Genomic DNA, 24623 nt, shown 5'->3' with positions numbered 1-24623 from the left:
GCACACTAATGGCTTTTTGCTTAGACAAATATGTTTTCAGCCCTAGGCTTTGCTCCAGGCCAGTGCTATTTCTACTAGGCAAAAATCACCTATGAAATCCCATTAAATAAATTAAATTTAAATGTTGCATTTCCTGGGACCAGGGAATAACATTTTAATACTAACTCAAAATACCTTTCTATGGGTGATAATGAGCCTTAACTGAAAACATAGCAGTCACGAAATTAAAAGACACCTGCTTCTTGGGAGAAAAGCAATGACAAACCTAGACAGCATTTTAAAAAGCAGAGACATCACCTTGTCGACAAAGGTCCGTATAGTTAAAGCTATGGTTTTCCCCGTAGTGATGTATGGAAGTGAGAGCTGGACCATAAAAAAGGCTGATCGCTGAAGAATTAATGCTTTTGAATTATGGTGCTGGAGGAGACTCTTGAGAGTCCCATGGATTGCAAGAAGATCAAACCGATCCATTCATAAGGAAATCAGCCCTGAGTGCTCACTGCAAGGATCGTGAAGCTGAGGCTCCAATACTTTGGCCACCTCATGAGAAGAGAAGACTCCCTGGAAAAGACCCTGATGTTGAGAAAGATGGCGGGCACAAGGAGAAGGGGACGACAGAGGACGAGATGGATGGACAGTGTTCTCGAAGCTACCAGCATGACTTTGACCAAACTGCGGCAGGCAGTGGAAGACAAGAGTGCCTGGCGTGCTCTGGTCCATGGGGTCACGAAGAGTCGGACACGACTAAATGACTAAACAACAACAACAACAATAACAGCAATTTGAAAAACATTTTTATCACATCCTGTTGTAAATACTTTGGATTTATATCACTGCTACTGTTCTTACTGTTCACAGAAAACAGACCAGGGGTTTCAGTACTGACAACACAATATCTAAGTGGTGCTAGATGTGTGGCATCTTACGAACAAAAACAAGAGCTGTGTGTTAAGAAATTCTGTTTCCTCTGTAATGTCTCATGGACCTTACATTACAATGTCTGCTTCTCCCCCACTTGCCCTAGCTCCACATCATTGGCAACTGCTGGTAAGGGATGAGGAACAGCTGGGTGTCATCCCAAGATACTGTTGCAGACACCACCTGCACTATACATTTAAAGCAGCACTTTAAAGCATTGTGGCCTCTCCCAAAGAATCCTGGGAAGTGTAGTTTGTTAAGGATGCTGAGAGTTGTTTAGGAGACCCCTGTTCCCTCCACAGACCTACAATCCCCAGAGTCCCCTGGGAAGTGAGATCGATGAAAACATATTTTTATCTTAAGACTGATGCATTTAGTGGAAAGTCTAGCTTGTCTGTGGCCACCCCAAGTGTAGCACACTGCAACTCACAAGCTGGCTTCCTGATCCAGGATCCTGTACACAAAAACAGTTGCCTTTGCAGTCTCCCTCAGCTAATCCATTGAGAAGAATCTCTGTCTACACATGGATTGCTGTAGCTAAGCTGGAATGGGACAGCAGCCGAGTACAATATTAGCACAAACATTTTAAAACTATTATTATTTAATGTTTTTGCAAATCTAGATATCACTGCACAAGAAGCAGAATACCAGCTGCATTTTACATTTTAGTGCACAAAATCTTTTCTTTGCAGTATTAAGTGGATGGTTTGGCAGCAAGAGGCATACTAGTTAACCTCAGGCAGTTGTCCAAGCACAATGTGAGATTTGGAGGATGTGTAAGGGTTGAAATTCCATTATAGGTGTTTAATAATTAAGCACTACATGTTTGGAATCTCATTCCTTCCTATTACTTTTTAAATAATTAATCTGTATTTACATCTACTGCACTTCATGGAACTAAATACATAAAAGTGAGTAAGGACGATGGTAGGAGAATTTTTTTCATCTTATGGTGACACTAACACATGCTTATTGTCATATACAGTAAAAATAAGAATAATGAACAAAAATGCAATTCAGGCTGTAATCCTGTACGTCACATTGAACTCAGCATGACTTAATTTTTGAGTAGACATGCATAGGATTTTGCTAAAGGTTACGTGCTCTAGAAACTGAAATATATGTAAGTGGTTTTCTGTTAAAACAATTCAGTCATTAGCACAAATAATGCTGCATGTCTCCACAGAAAAAAACCAGCTCTTGAAAGCTCTTAGCAGTATATATTAGAATAAAAATAAGAGCACAGTCAATTATGTTCCCCAGTTTCTTTCCTTTTTTCTCAGCAATAATAATTTTATTTCACATGCTGTTTACATTATTTTACATGCTATTCATTCTTATTTACTATTCTGTCCCATCTGGAAGGCTCCCATAAATGTGTAGTGGTACTATAACTACTGTTTAAAACATCTTATTTATCTATTTATTTCATAAAATTTATACACCGCTTGATTGTAAAAAAAAAATCAAAGTGGTTTACCTGTACTAAAACTGTCGAAATAAAAACACCTTCCCCTCCAAGAAACAACCCACAATGCCAACAAAGCTTTCCATCCTATCTCATTCAGGTTGGGACACCCAGGCTTATCTTCCTGGCTTTTTGCCAAACACAGGAGATGTCCCACTACTGATATCCCAACCATAAAATAGAGGCAATGCAGCTACTCTGTTTACACCAGTAACACCCAACATTCAATTACATTTTCCTGCTTCCTTTACAGTATCAATACTCTTTCCCTCCCTAGACACAGAGTTATTGGGAATGTTAATCTCTAGACTAGGCACAGGCAAACTCAGCCCTCCAGATGATTTGGGACTACAACTCCCATCATCCCTAGCTAACAGGACCAGCGGTCAGGGATGATGGGAATTGTAGTCTCAAAACATCTGGAGGGCCGAGTTTGCCTATGCCTGCTCTAGACCTATATCTTTCCCCTTTGTAGAAAATACTGAATTATAACTCCATGCCCATTGGGTGCAAATGCAACCATCAAAACACAGGGTGAAATTTAACTGTTTCCATCCATCAGTGTAAGGGACACATTGATGGAACAGTTTCCAGCAATTCTTGTGAACTCCCAAAAACTTTTTTGTATGGTGAATTTGGTGAAGTACAGAAAGCCGCATGGAGAGAAATGGAAGGAGAAGTCCTCTCTCTTCTATTCTTCATGCAATGTTGAATGCTGCCAGAGAACAGAGGAGTGCATCCTTTCAACACGGTAGGCATGACTGCAGCAGTTGTCAGCAGTCAACCACTCAGAATGACTTGCTATTTCAAAAAGCAGGAGGGCCAGGCACAATCACATTGCAGGTGGTGGACAATTGATGGAGAAAAGGCCAGCAGGAAGTTTATCCAGACTGCCTAGGCAGGGGATGCTCTATGGAGACCCTGCTGATTTCCTCTATGCCTCTATATTTCTGTGCTTATTTTTTAAAAAAATTAAGCCTGAAAGCCACAATGGACTGATTCAGGGAATGCTCTTCACAAGTTGCTTCCATGAAACACTGTAAGGTTGTAGAGGTATTGCTTTTCTGGAAGCAGAATTGTAAAAGCGGGTTTCGAATAGCACTTAATATAGTGCTGTATAATCTTGCAACTTTTGCCCCTAAGGTCAAGATGCTTCTATCATGCTTACTAAAAAAAAAAGCCCTGTTCAGCAAAGGACATCTGCAACTTTAATTAGAAGCTTTTCTTTCTGGCAAACTGCCTCTAATTGCTTCCTGTAACATGAATTGGCCCTTAACTGGAGCGAAAAAAGTTGCAAGACCATTGATCCACCTTGGTGACTGTTTATGTTGACTAGCAGTTGTTTCCAGGTTTTCAAATAAGTGACTTGCCCAGCCCTATCTATTGTTTTTGTTTGCTATAGTGGTATATATTTGTGTGTTTTTATATTGCAAACTGCCCTGTGATCTTTGGGTGAAAGGTAGTCTTGAAATTTAGATAATAATAATAATAATAACAATAATAATAATATCTGGAGGTGCCTGGAACTGAACCTGGGATATTTTGCATACAAGCATGTGTTCTGCTACTGAGCTGTGATCCTTCCCCTAGATACTGAGTTATAATTTCCATTGTTAAAAATATTATTCAGATGTGTACTACACCATTAATGAACTCATTTTCTGAGTACTGATCTTTATGTATCCAAAACTGGACTACCTGCAGAAGAGAGAGTTGCCAATCAGGCAAAAGGACTTGAGGTGGCCACAGAGCAGGGCCAGGAAAAAAGGCATTGCATGGGAGAGGTTCTGTGGCTTGAGGGCCAAGCCATGAAAGAGTTCTGATGGCCAGAAAGAAATGCTCAGAATTTGGCTCCTGGACCTGAGGTTCACCACCCCTGACATAGCTCTTGTCCCCAAAATTGTGGTGGCCATTTTGGATGCCGTGCTCTTGCCCTGATGTTGTGGCATATGTCATGTGACTCTCCTGGAAGTGCATCCCAGAAGACGCACGTCCCGGTATTTTATCTGAAAAAGTTGGGCGCTTTGCAGAGACTGTGCCCCAATCCAAAGGAGCATGGGTCTTCTTTTACTGCTGCCCACGTGTAAAAAGGCTAATTAGATTGGGATCACAGCAAATAAACAGGTCAGAATAGGTGGTTCAAATCATACTGGTGGGTAAAAATAGGAGGTGCAGTGGCATGTTTAGTGTAAGCCAGCAACAGTTAATTAATTTTAAAAAGCGAATATGCTTATATGATATAATTGTGTTATGATTCCACACAAACTGGTTTTTTTCCCTCCCTTATGTCAATTCAATGTCAGCTTCCTAACAAGGCTCCAAAATCTATTTTACTATAAAATGTAATTGTTTAGCAATGAAGACTTTAAATGATTGATGCATAACAACGAATGTAAATCATTTTGGCAGGATTCAGTAAAGTTGGTGGTAAAGTCCAATTAATATGTTTTATACCTGTTATTTGGAATATAATAATTAAATCTAGATAAATTGAGTGTGTGGGCACCTACATTTGCAGTATTATTATAATTATGCTACATTAGCACTCTGAAGTATGCATCATAGAAAAGGGAAAGTGGTATTACGACTATTTGACAACAGTAAGAGTCCTAAAGGTCAATATGACTTTTACTCTAATTGACTGTAATTTTCTTTCTTCCTTTCTAGTATGGAATAACAGAGCGTGGGAGGGTAAAATAATGCTTTATCACAGGACCTGCTTTCCCTTTTAAAAAAAACAAAAAAAAAATTATGTGCATATAAGCCCCACTGAAATTTCAATGTCTGCATGTATGCAGGAGTACAGCCAGAATAATATACAGCATGTTCTTTGAACTATGTAAGTCAAAGTTCAGTCATGGAATGGTCTGTAGAAAGTATAAAGAAGAAGAAAAAAGTCCACACATTATATCTAAACCAAGGGTGACCACCAACTAAGTTTTATTCAAAAAATACCTATTGAAATTAACAGATCTGAGTCATGTTCATTAATTTAAGTGGACCTACTCTGAGTAGAATTTAGCTGAATACCACCCAAATAAAATTTATGTTACTATTTCAAATAGACTTTAGTTTTATAATATTTGGGAATTGCAAATATAATCCTGTAAATTGTTTCTGGGGCTAAGAATGAATTTGATGCTTACAGCATTCAGTAGGGCTTATTTCTGAAGTAGGAGCACAAAGGATTGCAGCCATGTAGAGCGAACCTAATTAATAAAAAAAATAAGTTCTACAGAGTTCAATGTGACTTACTCCCGTGTAACTGCTGAAACCAATTGGACTTCCAAGTAAATACACATACATTTGTGCTGTTAGTAAAACCAACTTTGGAGTAAAAGAAAGAAGGTGAAAGGTATTAGGATGGAAAGCAAATTAGGAAATTTGACAGAGGAACAAGAAGAAGGTGGAATAATATTCTTGCTAAAGTGCTACTTTTACTATGCAGATTGAAAAGAAGGTTGAAAAAGTTTCTCGCTACAAGGGTTTATAATCAGCATAGGAATTTGAAAATGACAGTGTAAAGTTTTGGATATGCAACCCTGATGGGAATGTAATTGCTCCTAATAAAACATGTGGAAGTTCCGAAATAGCTTCCCCTATTGGGGAAAAACAATCAGAAAAACAAGGGGCCAAATGCTGAAAATAATGGACTAAAGCCAGGTGAAGTTCTGCAATAATATCCCTTCCTGTAGCTTATAATTTTGAGAACTGCTGTTAACATCTCATGTAACCAGAGCTTTTGTAACAAATTTAATTAATGCAAAAAACCTTCCTGACACCTCGAGAGAGTCCATAAGATACAAATTGACACATACACACGATATTCACAAGGAACAGTTTTCAAATATGCTTGAAGCAAAGTTTCCAGTATATTGCATAAAAAGGCTCATATTATCTGTGTGCTACTGTTGACCTTTCTGTAAGATGTGTAAAGAATAGACTTGGACAAATTCATCTGTCTTATAAATCTATTTAACTCAATGGAATTTACACCAAGGACTTGTTCCTTTGAGACATTTTTTATGCTTAGCAAAATAGTACAATCAACTAAGAAAACTCGGACAACATACTATTAAATACAGGGAAGGAAGAGGAGGAGGAGGAGGATAGGTTTCATTCTAAATGTCTTCTGTAATCAGTGGTGAATTTTGGGGTAGGACTCCCTGTCACCAGCCCCGGCCAACATAGCCAGTTGAGGCTTGGCACCCAGTGTGCCCAAACTGGTCATGCTCCCCTAAATCCACCTCTGCTGCAATGTGTGTGTGTGTGTGTGTATTTTAACAGGGTTAAGGAAAATCGTATATACCAATAGGAAAATAATTGTCCCAACATGGATTCTTCTGTAGCCAAAATGGCGTCATCCACACACAAGAGGAAGATCCCAACAGGCCTGAGGGAACTCCACGGTTCACAGAAGTACAAAAGTAAAATAAAATTGAACCTCCCCCAAGCGGGGGCGGGGGGGAGCTGAATGGGGACAGTGAATACTCAGTGAGAATGGAACCTATTAAATTTATGGCTAAAAATAGCCTACAGCAACCTGTTATGTTACTGAACAACAGTAAACAACATCAGGACTAGTGGGAATGTGGGTGGGTTGGGAGAAATATAAATTTACAGGGATCTTGGAGACATGCTGAATAAGCTCTGGATGCCAGGCTTACAGGAACAATATTAAGTTATTTATTTACTAATTACTTGATGTGCAAATCTGTTTTAAGCAGTTTAGAAGTACAAAAATGAATTATGGAAGCATCAAAATATAAAAATCCATAATTAAAACATGCAATAAAGCAATCCCATTAAAACAATATGGTAATTAAAAGAGGAGATTCGGGGGGAGAGATCAAGGAGATGCCTACACAAACAGGTGTATCTTCAAAAGCTGGCAGAATGCCAATATAGGTGAAACCTCCTGTATTTCAGCAGCGAGTGCATTACTTTACACTGGTGCCATCATTGAAAAAGCCTCCATGTCACACTGGTGAAGAAGTTATCACTACACCAAGATTCTTTGAAACCAATTTGTGTGGTCTGTTGGAGTTGTCTAGGGGAAGTGCTCCCAGTCTGTGTGACATTACAGTAAAATAGGTTCCATTGGAAAATCTGGAAAATATTTAACAAGCTAGTTTTAAATCTACATATAAATAAACCAACTCTCTGACACACTTAACCTTTGTAACTATGTTGTATGTTATAAAATACTTAAAAATAATGTTGGAGAAAACAATAGCTAATTAAATGAATGTGGAACTGGGGAGCTGGCTGTCAGGGCATATGATCCTGATTCTAGACCTTGATTTAGTCCAGCCATTTCAGCACTCCCATATCCAATTTGGCTGAAAATAAATAAATAAATAAATAAATAAATAAATAAATAACAAATTGAACGTCACCCTCATCCATTGAAGATGCTCAGGAGTGTGGTCAGACATGAATACAATATAAACATGGATCTGCATTCCACCCGTCTTCTGAGAAACGCAGACCAGTGTGCATGGGCTTCCTGGTTGACTCCCATACAGTTTTTTAAATTAAACGAATGTGAAGTCAATTTAACCATCACAACTTCTTCTTTTGGGAGCAATGCCAGTTAAGTAAGATCAAAACTGGATTAACAATTGCAGTTCAATGTGACATAGTCTATCTACAATTTCCCCTCCCTGCTGCATTTAACCTAAGGCTTGGGGAATAAGGTAAAGTAGAGAAGAAGAAGAGATCCAGCACTGTTTTCCTGCCTAAACCTGCCCTGTCAGAAGGTTTGACCTAGATGCTTGATCTCTGCTCAACAATGTTTGGAAACTGTTAGAGCAACCATGGAAAGAAATTAGATTTATAGCATGTGATATTTCTGTAAAGTGTCCCTGGTTTAGTGATGAAATTTTCCACACACCTCAAATATCTCCTGAATTTTTGTTTAATTCTAATAAACTTATGGACCGGTAAAGTTTGAGCCAGGAAACAAAAATGGGCCAACACATTTGCAAATACCACATTATTTTCAGCTTGGTTGCCCTTGCAACACACGCACACCACACTAAAAGTCAAACTTGTAGTGAAACAAACATCTTTTCTTGAAAATAAAACACAGTTCTTAATCTTAAATGTTGGCAAAGAAGTATACCGCCTTTGCCATCACGGCTGCAACATGCTAGGCATGAAAATGTGCTTGTACCTGCATTTTATTAACATTCATTCTGGGATTTTCACCACCTACATTCTAGTCATCGTTCTTGCTTCTGTTCTAAAAGAACAGAAGGCTTTATTGTTCTTCTCACATGCTTGGAGAATTATGTTTATTCCCCATAATAAAATGAGAAGTCTTGTACAACACATGGTTTAATGCCCCGCTGGAGACCTGACTGTGTGAAGACTTATAACCTTTTGCAGGGTTTTTCACCAGAAATGAACTTCTGAGTGGAAAGAAATATCACACAGCCTCCAGGTTATATACATAGAGTTCAACAAACTGATGTTCAGCAGGGAATTGGCATGGGCAGTGAGGCAGAGGAGGATAACAAAGACACTGGAGTTTTATGCTCACTTCCTGTACACTGACATGGCAAGCTAATACTTGTGAAATGTGTGTTTTTAATTAAGGTATTTAACTTAAAGCAGAGGCAGATTTAGGGGAGCACTCTGGTTCAGTCACACTCAACGTGGAGCCTCGGGAACACCATAGGAGACACCGCAACTATGATTTAGAATGGAGCGCAAGAGGTTGGGACGTGTGCTGAATTTTGATGTCACACAGGGCATTGCTGAAATTTGAGACCCCAAGATCCACCACTGCTTAAAGATACCTGGGCTACACAAAAAGCAGCACAATTGCCACAGCGATGAGGACAGTCTGCTCTACCAGCTTACTACTGGGTCCAGATTGGGATGCCTGTGTAAAGGGATAAGTTGTGCCCTCATACAATAGCCGGGATCCTTATCCACAACTCTATGGGCTGCTACATAAGCATAACCTTTCAACAGCTTGATATCATCAGCAGATTTTGCAACTACACGGTTCACAAGTTTTCTAGGTTATTAATATTTTTTTTTAAGTCTGAGCATAGATTCTTGAAGTGCTCCACTGTACATCTTCTTCCATTTCAATAATTTACAGTTCATGCCTTCCCACTGCTTCTTAGCTTTTAACCATCTGCTGAGCTGCAAAAGTCACTCCTTTTATGCCCTAACTACTTAGCTTTTGTAAAGAGGCAGTTTGGACTTTTTCCAAAAGTCCACGTGAGCAGTGTCATCCTTTAAATAAAAAAAATGCTGTTGACACCCTCAAATATTGTAATAGACTTTTAGGCATGATTTTCCTATGAAAAATCTATTTCATTTATTTAACAAAATTTATATACAGCTTTATTTTAAGAAAACTTTGATTGCTTCCTGTTGAGATATAGCACCTTTCCCCCTCCACAGACTTATTAGAAAGGTCCACCCTCGGAGGCTGATGGATCCAGTGGGATTCCAAACGGCTCTGGGGGGGTTCCCAGCTGATACGACTAGCACTGCTGTCAAAGCCCTGGTCGACCTCTGGAACACCCACATGGCTTGGGCTATTGACAAGATAGCCCCTGAGCACCCTCTCACACTTCGTCAAGCTTGTTTGGCCCCCTGGTATACTCTAGGGCTTAGGGCGAGGAAACAAGCTGGGTGATGGCTTTGAATGCAAGTGGAGAAAAGATCTGAATGAATGAAACCGAACACTGGTAAGGGCTCATTAGTGAGCCTACCTAGTAGCTGTTAAGGCAGCAAAGAAGGCATACTTTGCCGCCTCCATTGCATCCACATTATGTCATCTGGCAGAGCTTTTCGGGTTGTTAGGGGCCTTTTACAGGCTAGCCCAAAGGAAGTGGTAGAACCAACAGTAGCTCACTGTGATTTGTTTGCAAAGCATTTGCATCAACTTGCATCCACCAAGACCTTGACTCTGCTGTTATAGCAGATTAATCTCATGGGGTGTCCCGAGCACAGTCTAGTGCTGTTGTGTTGGATGAGTTTCAGTCGGTAAGGCTCAATAATATGGACAAGGTGCTCAAATCGGTCAGGGTGACCACTTGTGCTCTAGACCCTTGCTCCTCTTGGTTGATAAAAACCAGCAGGGAGGGACTAGTTGGCTGGGCCAGGGAAGTGATCAGTGCCTCTTTATGAGAGGGGGCAGTCCCTGCCTGTTTGAAGGAGGCAGTGGTAAAACCACTCTTTAAGAAACCTTCCCTGGATTACGAAAACCTAACTAACTAACCTAACTAACTACCAGCCAGTTGCTAATCCCCCTTTGCTAAGCAAGGTTCTGGAGTGAGTGGTCGCAGACCAGATCCAGATGCTTTTGGAAGAAACTGATTTTCTGGATCCATTTCAATCAGGGTTTAGGCCTGGTTTTGGCAAAGAAACTGCTCTGTATGATGACCTCTGTCGAGAGAGAGAGACAAAGGGAAATATGCCCCTGTTAATTCTTTTCAACCTCTCAGTGGCTCTCGATACCATTGACCATTGTATCCTTCTAGAGTGACTGTCTGAACTGGGAGTAGGTGGCACCACTTTGCAGTGGTTCCAGTCCTACTTGGATGGTCGTTCACAGAGGGTGTTGCTTGGGAAATGCTTTTCAGCCCTGTGGAACCTTCAAGGTTCCTCCTAACCCCTATGTTGTTTAACATCTACATAAAACTGCTGAATGGTGTTATCCAGAGGTTTGGAGTATGTTGTCAGCAGTATGCTGATGACACTCAGCTCTATTTCTCTTTTACATCTGCAGGTGAGGCAATGGAAGTCCTGGACTAGTGTCTTGCCTCAGTAATGGACTGGATGAGAGCCAACAAACTGAAACCCAATCCAGATAAAACTGAGGCACTGTTAGTGGGTGGTTCCCTATGTGGAAGATTGTCTGCTCTCAATGGGGCTACACTGCCTCTGAAGGAGCAGGTTCGTAGCTTGGGATACTACTTGATCCTTTGCTGTCACTCGAGGCTCAGGTGGCCTCAGTGGCCTGGAGTGCCTTCCATCTGCTTCAGCTGGTGGCCCAGCTACACCCCTATCTGGATAGGGATAGCCTAACTAAAGTTGTCTAACTTCAAGGTTAGATTACTGCAATGCGTTATACATAGGGCTGCCTCTGAAGACGGTTCAGAAACTTCAGCTACTGCAGAATTCAGTGGCCAGGTTGCTCACTGGATCAAGACAGTTTAAGCATGTTACACCGAGCCTGATCTGACTGCACTAGCTACCAATTAAGTTTCCAGGCCCAATTCCAAGTGCTAGTTTTGACCTATAAAGCCTTAAATGGCTTAGGACCACAATACCTCAAGGACCGCCTCTTTCCATATGAACCCACCCAGACCCTGAGATCATCTTCTGAGGCCCTTCTTCATGTGCCTCCTGCTCGAGAGGTCCAGAGGGTGGCAACACGAGAAATGGGCCTACTCTGTAGTGGCTCCCCGTCTGTGGAATGCTCTCCCCAAGGAAGTTAGCTTGGTGCCTTCATTATACACCTTTAGGTGCCAGGCCAAAACATTCCTTTTTAACCAGGGCTTTGGTTGATCCGATTTACTTCCTATGCCCTTTTAAAATGTGGGGAGGGGGTTGGAGGGGGCGTTATTGGGTTGTTTTTATTTTTATTATGTATTTTGTAGTTTTATATTTTGATTTTATTCTGTGAACTGCCCTGAGACCTCTGGGTATACGGCAGTATATAAATTCAGTAAAACAAGCAAACTCTACACAGTATACAAGAAATACTAGAATTACCAATAAGAAGGTTTAAAACAAATAATTAAAAACTTTAAAGATAATTAAAATCAGCAGTAAACTAAAAAAGAGATTAAGTGATGTCAACATCTACATGTTTGGATAGGCTTCAAATGACAACTAGACCTCTAAGGTCTTCATTGGTACTCTGCACTGACTGCAACCCTGTCCTGCCACAGTGAGTTTCAATCCCTTGTGAGATGGGGGATAGAGTAGCAGCTTGGTATCAGAGGGTTGGGTTGTGTGAGCAGAATTGAGGCAGTGGTTGAAAACAGCTGCGCCTTCCAATGATCTCTCCTAAGCACAAGGGTGCAGTGTTATTTATTGCCTTCTATACTTTGCTGTTGAGGCCAAGAAGTTGAGAATGTATGTAACCATCTGAGAAATATGACTGCAGCATGGCTTCTTTCCCCCCAAGCAAGGTGCTTCATCTAGTTACATCTAGTTACACCCGCTTCTGCCACTTTAGCATTCCTCAAGGATCTGGTCGGTAAATCAAAGCCTTTACTTTGGGAGACAACAAGAGGGATTTTTTATTTCTGAGGTGCACTCTGATACATCAAAATAACTTTTTAGGGTGGGGTTGGGGGGAAGAGCTTTGAAAATATTGACTTTGGTTGTCTCCTGCAGCCATAAAAATGCCAGCCACACAGGGCAATTTCTAGCTTATTATTCCTCTGGATCACCTATATAAAATCCAATAGAACTGATAAGGTGAATTAAGTCTTTACTTGGTTTCATTCATTATGAATTAATAAGAGAGCACCATTGAACCTATTATTGACTACAAGGAAAGCCTTTGTGCCATTTTGCTCTTTCTAGCATTTTTTTTTAAAATAATAAAAAGTCGCTTCAACAAAACACCGCTTAGTTGCTATGCAAACACTCAGAGCCATTGTACAGGGATCAGTTCCAGAGTTTGGTTTGATTTGAACCAAGCCAAGCAAATAGTGTCTGGATGCGATTTGACAAGGTTTTCCTACTTGTCTGTTTCTCTCATTTTGGAGACAGAATGAAGAAGAGCCAAGGAAGAAGGAGCATGTATGCTCAGTTGAGGCTGCCCTTGGCTCCCCTCAGACATACACTGCTTACTTTTCAGAAATGCAGATACAGGTCCATTTAGATCCGGCTCTCTTTTAACATTCAGTACCGAAAGGCCAGATTCATTACATATGATGCCAGAGACCCCTTTCTCCTCTCTCATTAACTGTTACAGGTGATTCAAACTTAATGGTTACTGCTCTCATCTTCATTTAGCAGAGGAAGGAAGAGAGAAATTTGCAGATCTGAGAACAGGTCATTACAGGTGTATTATATTAGTATATTAATGAGCCCCCTGGGACCATCATACTGTGATATCCAGTAACTTTCTTAATGTATAATTACACACCACTGGACTATAATTGATTAAATAAAAAGAGAATATAGGCAGATGCTAGGCCAAAGCTTCCACTGTTCATTATGTGTCCTTCCTACTTTTTAATAACTTAAATGAAGTACTAAATAGCAATCAAATTAGAACTGATATTCATTAAATTTTTAAGCAATTAGTAGAGCATAAAATGTAAAAGCCTTCCTTCTACACAGAAATACAATAATCCAAAAAGTTGCAGTCTGAATGGGGGGGGAAGAATCTTATTAATTTATCGCAATCAAATAGACATTTAAGTGCCTTTAAAATCCTGTGATTTCAGTGCATGCATAAACATGCATGAGTCTTTGTTAGCCAGTGGCCACAAAATGGATATTATTCCTACAGAAATGGGTTGGCATGTCTTAAGATAACAAATGCCCCAATCCAGTTGTGCAGAATGCAGTGCTCATAACAGTGGAGAGGGATGAGTACTACCACCTGCACTGCAAGATAGATGGGCATGCGCATTCTCCTCCAAACATTGTGGGCAGGGATCCCTATTGGATCATGATGCGGATGAACAGTTTCAGGCTGACTTACTTCCTGACCTTTCATTGAAAGAACAGCTAACTACCCTTCACTTTGGTTTCTCTATAACCTTATGTCTTCTTAGTTCTATATCCTAAAAGGAAAGTTCTGCCCCACGAAGCTTATCAACTTCCCCTAAGAGCTTTTCTTTACCTCTACCCTTTCTAAGTCATTATAAAACCTTTTCCTCATAGATACAGCTTACATTTCACCTTTAGGAACATAGGAAGCTGCATTGTACCTGAAAGTCATGTGTACATCACTTGCAACATTCACACATGTGTCTTTTTTTAAATTAAGTTTGGATTTGTTACAGGGGATAATCTAAACACAACTAAAGTTGTAACTTCTAAAGCAGCCCTAATTTTTGTACATTATGTCACCAGATCTATAGACAATAGTGGGTAAAGCATGTCTTCACATTCAAAGCACCACCAAACACCTGGAAAGTGTGTGATTTAAATCTGGGAGGGGAATTCTGAATGCTTCCTCCACCCACTGCTTTTAGACCTCAGTCCTCTCCCACTTCCCACTTTTCTCCAGATAAACTTTGAAACCACGAATGAGCTTGAAAAATTGATAGTGGAGCTACTACAGTGATTAGGCCAGTAAGCAGAGGAAGCATTCAGAAACCCCTGCTATTTTTACAAGGCAAAATTGTTCCCTTTGCATTCTACTTTGCAGGTGCTTCATTGTGAACTACACTTGTATGCAACTTACATGTAATTTTGCCCAAAATAGTGCACATGCTAGGAGCGTTGCTTGGGAATTATAAGATACCAAAAAAATCAGTGCAGTTTTGAAAGGTTTGATCCACCACCTCTGCATCAGGAATCATATACCCAAATAGGAGGTATATACATGGTTCACTTCACTGTGTCACCTTATCTGGCACTGGTGGTTATATGTGCAATCAGTTGTTAATTACACGGTCAGAGACCCATTAAAAAGTGTGCAGTTACTTCATGTTACTAGATGGAGACTATAATTCCACTGCAGAAAATAAAATTGGTGCTGTTATGTTAACTATGGTGATCATGGCACAGGACAATAGATGAGGATGAGGATCAGAATAGACTTTTTGAAGCCTTTATCAGCACACACATACACACAGAGAGAGAAAGAGAGAGGGAGGGGAGAGAGAGAGAGAGAGAGAGAGAGAGAGAGAGAGAGAGAGAGAGAGAGAGAGAGACTTGTACCCCTCATGGGCAGCCTTGTCCCCAAATTATGCTGCCAATATTATAACACTTCTGCACACATTTTAGGGCTTCTAGTATGTAAGCCTGTTCATTACATGTAAAGAATTGGGCCTTCTTTTCCTTTTTCTATTTTCATAACATAACTCATTCTCCCTAAAGCTTCTTCATGGTGGTGAGGGGGGAAATGGGTTTGTATATTTTTCCCATACTGCAGAACTAATAAGCAGCTTTGAGAAAGTGATATAAGTTGGGAAACATTGGGAGAAAAAGACTTAAAACCTCTTCCCTTTGCATTGATGCTCCAATTTAGTGCATAGCATCTCTCTCCCACACAACCACTCTTCTTAAAAAGCAAAACCAAGAAATTGAATGAAGGATCAGACACATGATGTATAATTTTCCCCATAGGAAATTCACTGAAAATAACCAAATCTTTAGTGAGCGCCAATGTGTGCAAATGTATATATAGATATTCTCACATGTAGACATTATGGTGCTGGGACAGGTAGGTGAAGGAAGCCTGAGAATATGAGAAATAATGACTAACATGGGGATATCAGGGGAGCGAGACGCAGTAGAACAGGTGAAGATTATATTTATTGGTAAGTTTTAGAAAAAGAGAAGGGTGTCAAGAGACAGCAATGAAATGTACCTACTGGCATCAAGAAATGATGTGCTCACCTGTTACAACCACATTTTAACCAATACCCTTTGCCATTTCTTGTCATGGATCCTTGCAACTTTCATATCATTCCATTTGATAAATGACAGAAATGATGAATGACCTGCATGACATTAGCAGGCCTATTTTGCCAGGGCATCAGGCAAAATACCTCCCAGCCTTGATGCTCTGAGAATTTTTAACCAGAGATTGAACCTGAACCCTCATATTTACAGGCCAAGTTCTATATCAGTGTGTGTGTGTATGCATGTATGTGCACACACACACACAATGGGTAGAATCCAGTGTAGCACTAAGGCAATCATTCTGTAAGTGCAAGGATTTCTGTTTGCACCATGTAATGCTCTTTCCCCTTTCCTCCCACCACGAGCTGTACAAATCTGTTCTAGGTGTTCCTGTAACCCTTTGGAGAATATTGGGGTGCATGTGAAAGGAGAAGGCGGGAAGAATTGCTGCACAAGTAGAAACCCTTGCACTGATGGAATATGTTAGTGGAATATCACCCATAAATTCCTCTCCTTCTTCCTCATAAACCTTCTTTAAAAGGCATAATATTAAAAATAAAGCATTTTCTGCTGTTACCTAGGTAATTATGTAGTGGCTTGATCTGTATGCAATGCTTGTTTTATCTTTATGAACAAATGAATTGAAAGAAAAACCAAGAATTTCACATCTGCTATTTTACTAGCTCAAACAGCAGCGGGCGGAACCCAGATGCTCTATTTAATATTCTGGGTAGCAATTCTAAGCAAGATAGACCTTTCCTTTGTAAATTCATAGCAGGGTATCCCAACAGAAGCTCTGATTTAACACAAGCTGGAGAGGTTGCAATTTCTCAGGCAATGGCTCAGGAATCTGGGCTTCTCAGAGCAGGAATTGTAGCCTTTTCACTAATCTTTTCATTATGTCCACCCTTTTTCTTACAGTGTTTAATCCTCTCTGTTTCCTGACAACCAACAGTGGCATCACTGTTCCATAGTATTAGTGTGCCATTATCAGCTTCCAAAGGACTATGCTTTCTTTACCTGAAAACAAAGAGCAAATTATCTATATCTCATGAAAATTCTAACGTTCTAGATAGATACATAAATAGAAAGAGATACAAACAAAACTAAATTCTCAATGCTATCAAAGCAACTAAATTGGCCTGCTTTTTGCTATAAGATATTTGTATTCTGTACTAGTTTCCTATTTTTATTATACTAATCTTCAGGAAACCTAATTTTACAAATGGCTGAATTCACTGGTTATACACAAGGAAAACTCCGCATCCTCACTAATTCAAGCATCTTAACCACCAAGTTTAGTATCTGGTTTCCTATGCTCTCTATTAAATGTTATAGCACATTTTGGATTTATAGTGGGAAATCAATACTTTAAAGTAGGTTCATAACTGCATAGTGGAATTTCTTTGTGGATGTTTTCACCAGCCAAAACTGTAATTGTCACGGTTTTACTAATGAATAGACCTGCCATATGCATGGAAGGAATTTTTTCAACAGCAGCTTATTCTTTCCCCCAATTCGTCAGCTATCTGTTTTTCTTTTGAAAGTTGTGAAGTTCTGCCTAACACACCAAATATATATTCTGCTCAGAGATACAAGCATTGCAGAGAAGCACATGGTTCATAACAGAGTACGGTTATTTGGCTTAGAAATCTACCCAAGCACTTAGGAGTTAAGGCTTTTCAATGCATGTCTGTGACCCAGGATATTAACATTCTAACAATGTACTCCGGTTCTTCTGGGAGTTTGCTAGCAAACAACTTCCATCAGTGCTTCATCCCCTCAATCCATCCTGGCAGCACCCTCAGAGCAGAAGCATTTCCCAAACTAAAGAGACTGCACTGGCTGCAGCAATCCATACTGGAAAATGGCATCTGAACCCTAAAGCTAAGAAAGCACTTTTGAGCCTAAGCTTCCCATTTCCTCTGACAGACTATTATAAAACTGACTCTGCATTGTACTAAAAGAACCCCAAGGATTTCCCAAGTCTCATAAGAATAAACAAGTTTCAATTTATCCTTCATTTAAAGCCTCACACTTTTTTGCTGCTTTGTAAAAGAATCACCATCTGTCTCCCACCATTAATGGCTGGCTAAGCTTTTCCTCGGGGACACAGTCATTCCTGCTCCCTCCCTCCCCCCTTTACTTTTAAACTACTTGTCCAAAAAAACCAAAAATAGGGGGAAGAAGGAGAATACAAGATACAAAACTACAGAAAGCAGTTAGGAGACAGATTTTCCCCTATCAACTCTATCTTTGTGCTAACTAAATTTAACTTATGAGCAGCAAAACTGTAAACGGGAACAGAAATGTCTGCAATATAAGTAAAACACCGTTTTTCTATAATAAATAACAGCAACTGCTCTAATCAAGCTCTGAAAACCCCATGCATCTCACTTGCTGGAACGGGAACCACAGGTATCAAGTCAATGCGCTGCCAAATAAATGTACATTAGCATCAACCTCAGTGTGTGGATACCATTCACTTCCACTGCACTGAATTCAATGTGATGTGCATTCAAATGTACATTCCAATTCAGGCTTCCTCAACCTCGGCCCTCCAGATGTTTTGAGACTACAGTTCCCATCATCCCTGACCACTGGTCCTGCTAGCTAGGGATCATGGGAGTTGTAGGCCAAAAGTGTTGGGAGGGCTGAGGTTGAGGAAGCCAGTTCCAATTCATATTTGGTGCAAGCAGTCATGCAGGAATACCTTTTCAATGCATAACTAGAGCTGGATCCTAGCACCAGCATTCCAATATCACCAAAGGCTAATTGAAGGAGCAACGGTGAAAAATCCCCCCCCCCACACACACATTAACTATAAGTGAACACCTTCCAAAACTTTTAAAATATCTCTAGAAAGGAAAAAATGAAAATGAAAAACAGCTTTTAATAATTACTTATTCAGATGAACTGATTCTGCTATTCTTTATAATAATGTTTAACCCTGGTGACATTTGACTCATTGGTTTCATTCACATAACACTATCGGCCTATCCACACTAATAATAATAATAATAATAATAATAATAATAATAATAATAATAATTTGTTTTTTATACCCCGCCCAGCTGGCTGGGTTTCCCCAGCCACTCTGGGCGGCTGCCAAAAGAATATTAAAAACACGATAAAACATCAAACAAAAACTTCCCTAAACACTTCTTGTTCTAATGCTTTCCCCACAGGGAAAATTGCTCTTTAGCACTCAGTCTGAGTAAATGACAATCTGGGTTTTCTCCACATTGACATTTGCTCCAATTTAGCACTAAAGAGTGGATTTTCCCTGGGAAAGGAGTGGGGCAAGCAAAAAACCACCCAGACCAGTACCTTCTAGGCATGGGACAAGTGCACAAGCCCTAACATATTTTAACGCTATGCGGATGAGCCCAAATGAACCCAAGTGATGCGTCAGGCTTGTACACACCTCCTCCCTTCTCTGCCTCTCACATGTCTTGGGGGAGGACTTCAGCAGGACTTAATTTCACTTTTTAAATGAATCCTGGTAAGTTTTATAACAAGCAATCTTCAAACAATGAATTATGAAGCTGGCTTGTTAAACCAGCATCCTTGCATCAAACATGCTACTAAGCCAGAAACTAAACTTTGCAGAAAGACTTTTCCTGGCCAAGTGGAAGAAGGGGGGGGGGGCGGGAGCACACAAGCCGAACACTTAACTCAGGCTCATTCAAGCTCATCAGTGTATCACTAAACCATGGTATGGAACTACGTGCAAACCAGGTCATCAGCATATTGTACTTTAAGACTCAGGTACATCAACTGACTTAAGCATTGGGTCTGTTGGGTCCAGCTCTGCATTTCTTTGTACATGTGGTCCTTCATAGTGTATGCTCTGTTGACTTCAGAGACAGTATGGGCTATATTAGGGTTTTGGGCTCAGACACTGCTGATGTAACTTTAAACTGACATGAAAGGAAAATAATTTTGTAATCTGTTTGAAGATGCCTTGGCTCACACTGAAATCAACACAAGCCTTCCACTGATTTAAATGGGAATAGATCCAGAGACCCAAACACATCCTTTATAAATATTTAAACTTCAGTGAAGCTATACAAAATAATAATCTGATTTAAGTAGAATGGCAAAGAGGCATAATCTGACAACAGCATAAAGTGACTTCTGACATTACACCTGTATTCATGGCCTGATGCTTAAAACAATTCCCTTGGTGATATAAAAGCATTTCACTGGCATGAGTCATTCATAAAATTTGATCATAGAGAATTCTGTGAAGGTTTACTCCACACATTTGTGGTTACTACTCAATGACTACAACACCCAGTGATTAACTGTATGTGTAAAACAAACCCTAAGACAAAGTTTTAATGTTATGTGACACTATGGCAGACTCAATATGTTTTAATGGAGGCAACTCACATTCTCAGCTACAAGCAATTACATTTTGAATTATGTGTGAATGAACTCAGACTAGATTCCTAAACAGCTGTTATCCATGAAATTGCCTGTCAGCAAGCTACACTGACAGTTGATTTTAATGAAACAATTTCAAACATATACTGTACACCCTTGGATCATTCCAGGAGCAACACTATGGATATGGGACTACTAATCTGAGCTATCTTACAAAGACTCAGACATAGTACATGAAGGCTGCTGATGTGAGCAGTATGTCTCTGAAATACGACTAATCTGTGTTTCTGGGACACCTCTTGTAGCTTTTGTGACCTGAGAAGCCCCGTATTGTCTAACTGACCAGTTAGGGGAACACAAAAGTAACAGGAAGAACAGTGCAATCTTATGCATGTTTGTTCACAAGTATATCCCACTGCAACCAAAAGTTCATAGGCTATAGTCCTATAGCCACTCCCCTGGAAATAAGCCCCACTGAACTCAATAGGACTTAGTTCTGAGTAGACATGTATAGGATAGCACTGCTAGTCCCCTACTAAGTGTGTTAGATTGCAGCTGACCGAGATGTCCACGGTGTAAAACTCAGCTATGAGCTCACTGGATGGATCTAGACCAGTCACCATTTCTCAGCCTTAGTCAATTCCCTATAACATGGGGATAATAAAACTGGCCTGCCTTACAAGGTTGTTATGAGGATTACTGAGAATAATGTATGTCAAGTGGTTTGAGCACATAGGAAAAGAATTATATAAATACTATATTATTATTATTATTATTACTTTGTTTCTTGCTCTATCTGCTCAGCCTCAGCACAGCATCTAAGCCTAAATTTTTAAACAATTAAGAGGACCACAAAATCTCATGGGGAAATTTTGAATTCCTTATAGAATTTCATCTAAAAATCTCAGTGAAATGCCATCTTTCCTGATGCTCCATTTTCTTTACTTACTGTAAAATAAAACAATGTCCCTTTTAAAATATAGCTATAGACTTAATTTGTTTGGACATTGCACACACACAAATGAAAATATTTCCTATTTTACTTAAATACAATGGAGAAGAAACAAAAACAAAAGGGAAGTAGCAGCCATATACTCATCAGGATTTTAAACCTCCCTGAATTACATTTTCTATTTGCTTTAGTAAACAGAAGAGGAAATACTTAGTGCTTGAATTGCTCATTTTACTTTCAAATCAAAACTATTAGGATCTTTACTGAACAGAAATATAATGGCCATTCCTATTTGCTGTTAATTTTGCCTAGTTACAATTGCTAAAATGAGCAGCAAATTAACCCTGCCTTGGAACAGATATCTGTTCACAGCTGATATAATCTCTCTTATGTCTTGTAAACATTCCAGACTCCTTGTCAGTGCTTTGCTGGATTTCACTCATTCCTCGCCAAAGAGAACAAGAGAAAGTGTCTCAGTGTATTTTTCAATAAACTAGAGAAATAGTTGAATTCTAAAGGGAGTACTGCATGTCAGTGCTGCTGTGGTGTTTTGTTGTGTTTTGTTTTTAATGTTGTCTGAAAACAATAAAACCGCTAAAATGTAAAAAGGGAGAGTTGGGGAAGGGCAAGTGATTTTCTCATATAGGTATCATCTCTCTCTCTCTCTCTCTCTCTCTCCCTCCCTCCCTCCCTCCCTCCCTCTCTCCCTCTCCTTCCCTCTCTCCCTCCCTCCCTCCCTCTTTTTTCTAACATGTGCTTTACTTGTGATTCCTCAAATGACTTCTAGTGGGATACTTTGTATGGCTGTGTTTGCAATTTTGTAAGCACTTTTGCTGGGGAGTAAGCTTCATTGAACTCAGTGGGATTTACTTCTGTGTAAGCATGCTTAAGATCCCACTAACTTCCTATTACAAGGCCATTCAGATTCTATAATAAATGATAAAAAATTTGCAAGCAAGTTGAGAGCTCAGAATTGTTCAATTATATCAGAGTTAGCATTTGCAATTGGCACAGGTTATTTTTTATTTTAAAAAAACTGTAATATTTCATTATGTTATGTAATCATGAACAAAAGCTTTTCAAAAACTGTTTTCACTGTGCTAAAGTAACAATCTAGACTTGTTGTAAGTATGTTATTCTTACAAGTAGTTCGCAGTTATTCTTGAAGGCAAGTCTTGGAGTTTCCTTAGCATAGTGCTGCTGGGGGAAATTTTCACCATGTCCATCTTCATCTCTAGCCTGAAGGGAAATATAATGGCCTATTTAGGGACTTACAAATAATGGAAGAAAAAAAATAAGCTAAATGCATAACAGCTCAGATCATTAAAACAAGCGGGAATTCCAAAATACAACAATATTAAGAAGTTTGCTTAAATATGCAATACACGGTTAGATATTAGAACTTGGAGTTCTCTTTACACCATTTCTTTTTTTAAAAAAAGACATGCAAATAGATTTTGGTGTAAGAGTTAAAATCAACAAAGAGACAAGCCCCAAAATGAAGTATTTCAGCTGGCTGTTTTGAGTTTTTAAATGCTGCAATCCTATGCACACTTACCTGGGAGTAAGCACCATTAAACTCAATGGAACTTACTTCTGAGCAGACATGTATAGGATTGCTCTGTTAGGGTTTCAGTTTACTTTGTTCCTTTTTAAGGATTATATATTTAAATTACATATATGCTATAAGCTTTTTTTTTAACCTTTAAAAATATTCAACCAATAATATGCTTCCATTTCCATTTTTTTTAAGTAACAAGGTCATTCCCTTCAAAAATGGTTTTCATATTCATGATTTACACATTAATGCTATTAAATTGATTTCCCCCGATTCTTTAAGTAAAGTTCTGAATTGAGTAGCCATTATGCGAGGCCAATGAAATATGTTTAAAATATTTAATTTAAGAAGATGCATTAAAAGTTATGGGTTGTGTTGATCTACACTGCTAATTAAGGAAGCTTAAGTTTAAATGGAGACATTAATGCAATCCATTAGCAACTATACTACTTGCATGCAGCATTTTACTTCTGATCTACAACATATTCTGGTTTAGAGTTAAAGCAAAGGGAGAAGTAGGTGAAAGGAGGAGTGTCGGCAGCATGCTCATTACACCGTTCATTTGGATGACACTTGCACTCTGTTCCACTCTCATCTCATCTAATCCCTGACTGTTTGCTCTCCCTCTCTCTTGGCCTCCTGAAATTCACAGCTGAGCTGTCTCCCTCACATATGGCTTGCATATAATTATGCATATTCCATTTTACACTGCATTAAAATGATGAGCTTCTGGCTTTAGGCCAGCTAATTTAAATAAGACCCAGTGAACTTGGAAGGGAAGGGTGGGGGGGAAGAGGCTGACAGGAAAGCCATACAGCAAGCAGCAGGTAGTTCTGTTATAAGATTAAATCTGTGTCTGTTGTTTAATAATAATAATAATACAGTAAAGGAGAATTACCTGGTGTGATATATAGATCAAGAGTGTGTGAGAGGCAAAAATCTAACACGTATCTATGACAGCACTTAGACATTCCTCCTCCTTAATGTAGTGTGAACTGTCTATTTTCATGTGTCATTTCAGAGCTTTTAATTTTTGTTAGTGTTGTCATTTGTAAAAGATATTTGCACCTTATGCATTTTGTGTCTTGTTTCTTGCCTTCAGAAAAGCTGTCTCTCCCTATTTGTAGACCCGAAAGAGACTACTTCAGGCTGCAGAAGGTCACAGTAGTGTCTAGGGTATGAAAGCTTCGCAAATTTCACAATTTGCCAATTTGTGAACCACCAAGCTTAACACAGCTCACCAGGCATATCTCCAGTCTGCCAGGTGCTTAGATAGTCCCTTGCTTTTGCTGTCCCTGGTTAGCAGCAAAAACTGGAGGATTACTGCGCCCAATGTAAAGGTTGGGAAGGTAAAGGGAGATAATTGCACCGATACTACTAAACTTCTATGCAGCTCCTTAACTATTAATATTCATTTAAAATAAACTTATCACTTCAAATATAAACGTGTGTCTTATAAATCTGGCTGACTTCTAAGATTATAGCACTACACAGTGAACATTACTTGCCAAACAAGATTTAGGAAAGTCAAACTGTAAACTCAAGAGAGTCCTATGGTACCTTAAAGGCTAACACATTTATTGTGGCATATGATCCTATGGCCTACAGTGGTACAACAGGACTCTGTTGTTTTTGATACAACAAACACAGATATCTGGAACTTGTCAAGATTTTTATAATTTCTGTCTCTGACACATCTACACACAACAAACACACACACTGTTCCCTTGGTATAATCTCTTAGGACCAAATTAAAGGTG

At 39.4% G+C, this 24623-nt stretch overlaps 1 protein-coding gene across 4 annotated transcripts in view; it reads right to left on the bottom strand.

The window, feature by feature from the left end:
• Nucleotides 1-24623, bottom strand: part of SOBP (sine oculis binding protein homolog) — a 139252-nt gene that overhangs the window by 38052 nt on the left and 76577 nt on the right. For 3 of the 4 annotated variants that reach the window (XM_083608300.1, XM_083608301.1, XM_083608303.1), the window contains exon 5: nt 22449-22544. The exons of the other annotated variant lie outside the window; for it this stretch is intronic. In XM_083608300.1, the coding sequence (XP_083464426.1) occupies nt 22449-22544 (96 nt within the window). The remainder of the gene's footprint in view (nt 1-22448; nt 22545-24623) is intronic. 4 annotated transcript variants of the gene reach the window in all.

This window comes from Podarcis filfolensis (genome assembly GCF_964270895.1).
Source record: "Podarcis filfolensis genome assembly, chromosome: 3".
NCBI lineage: Eukaryota > Metazoa > Chordata > Lepidosauria > Squamata > Lacertidae > Podarcis > Podarcis filfolensis.
The sequence above is the reverse complement of the archived record's forward strand: the minus strand, read 5'-3'. Positions and strand labels throughout refer to the sequence as shown.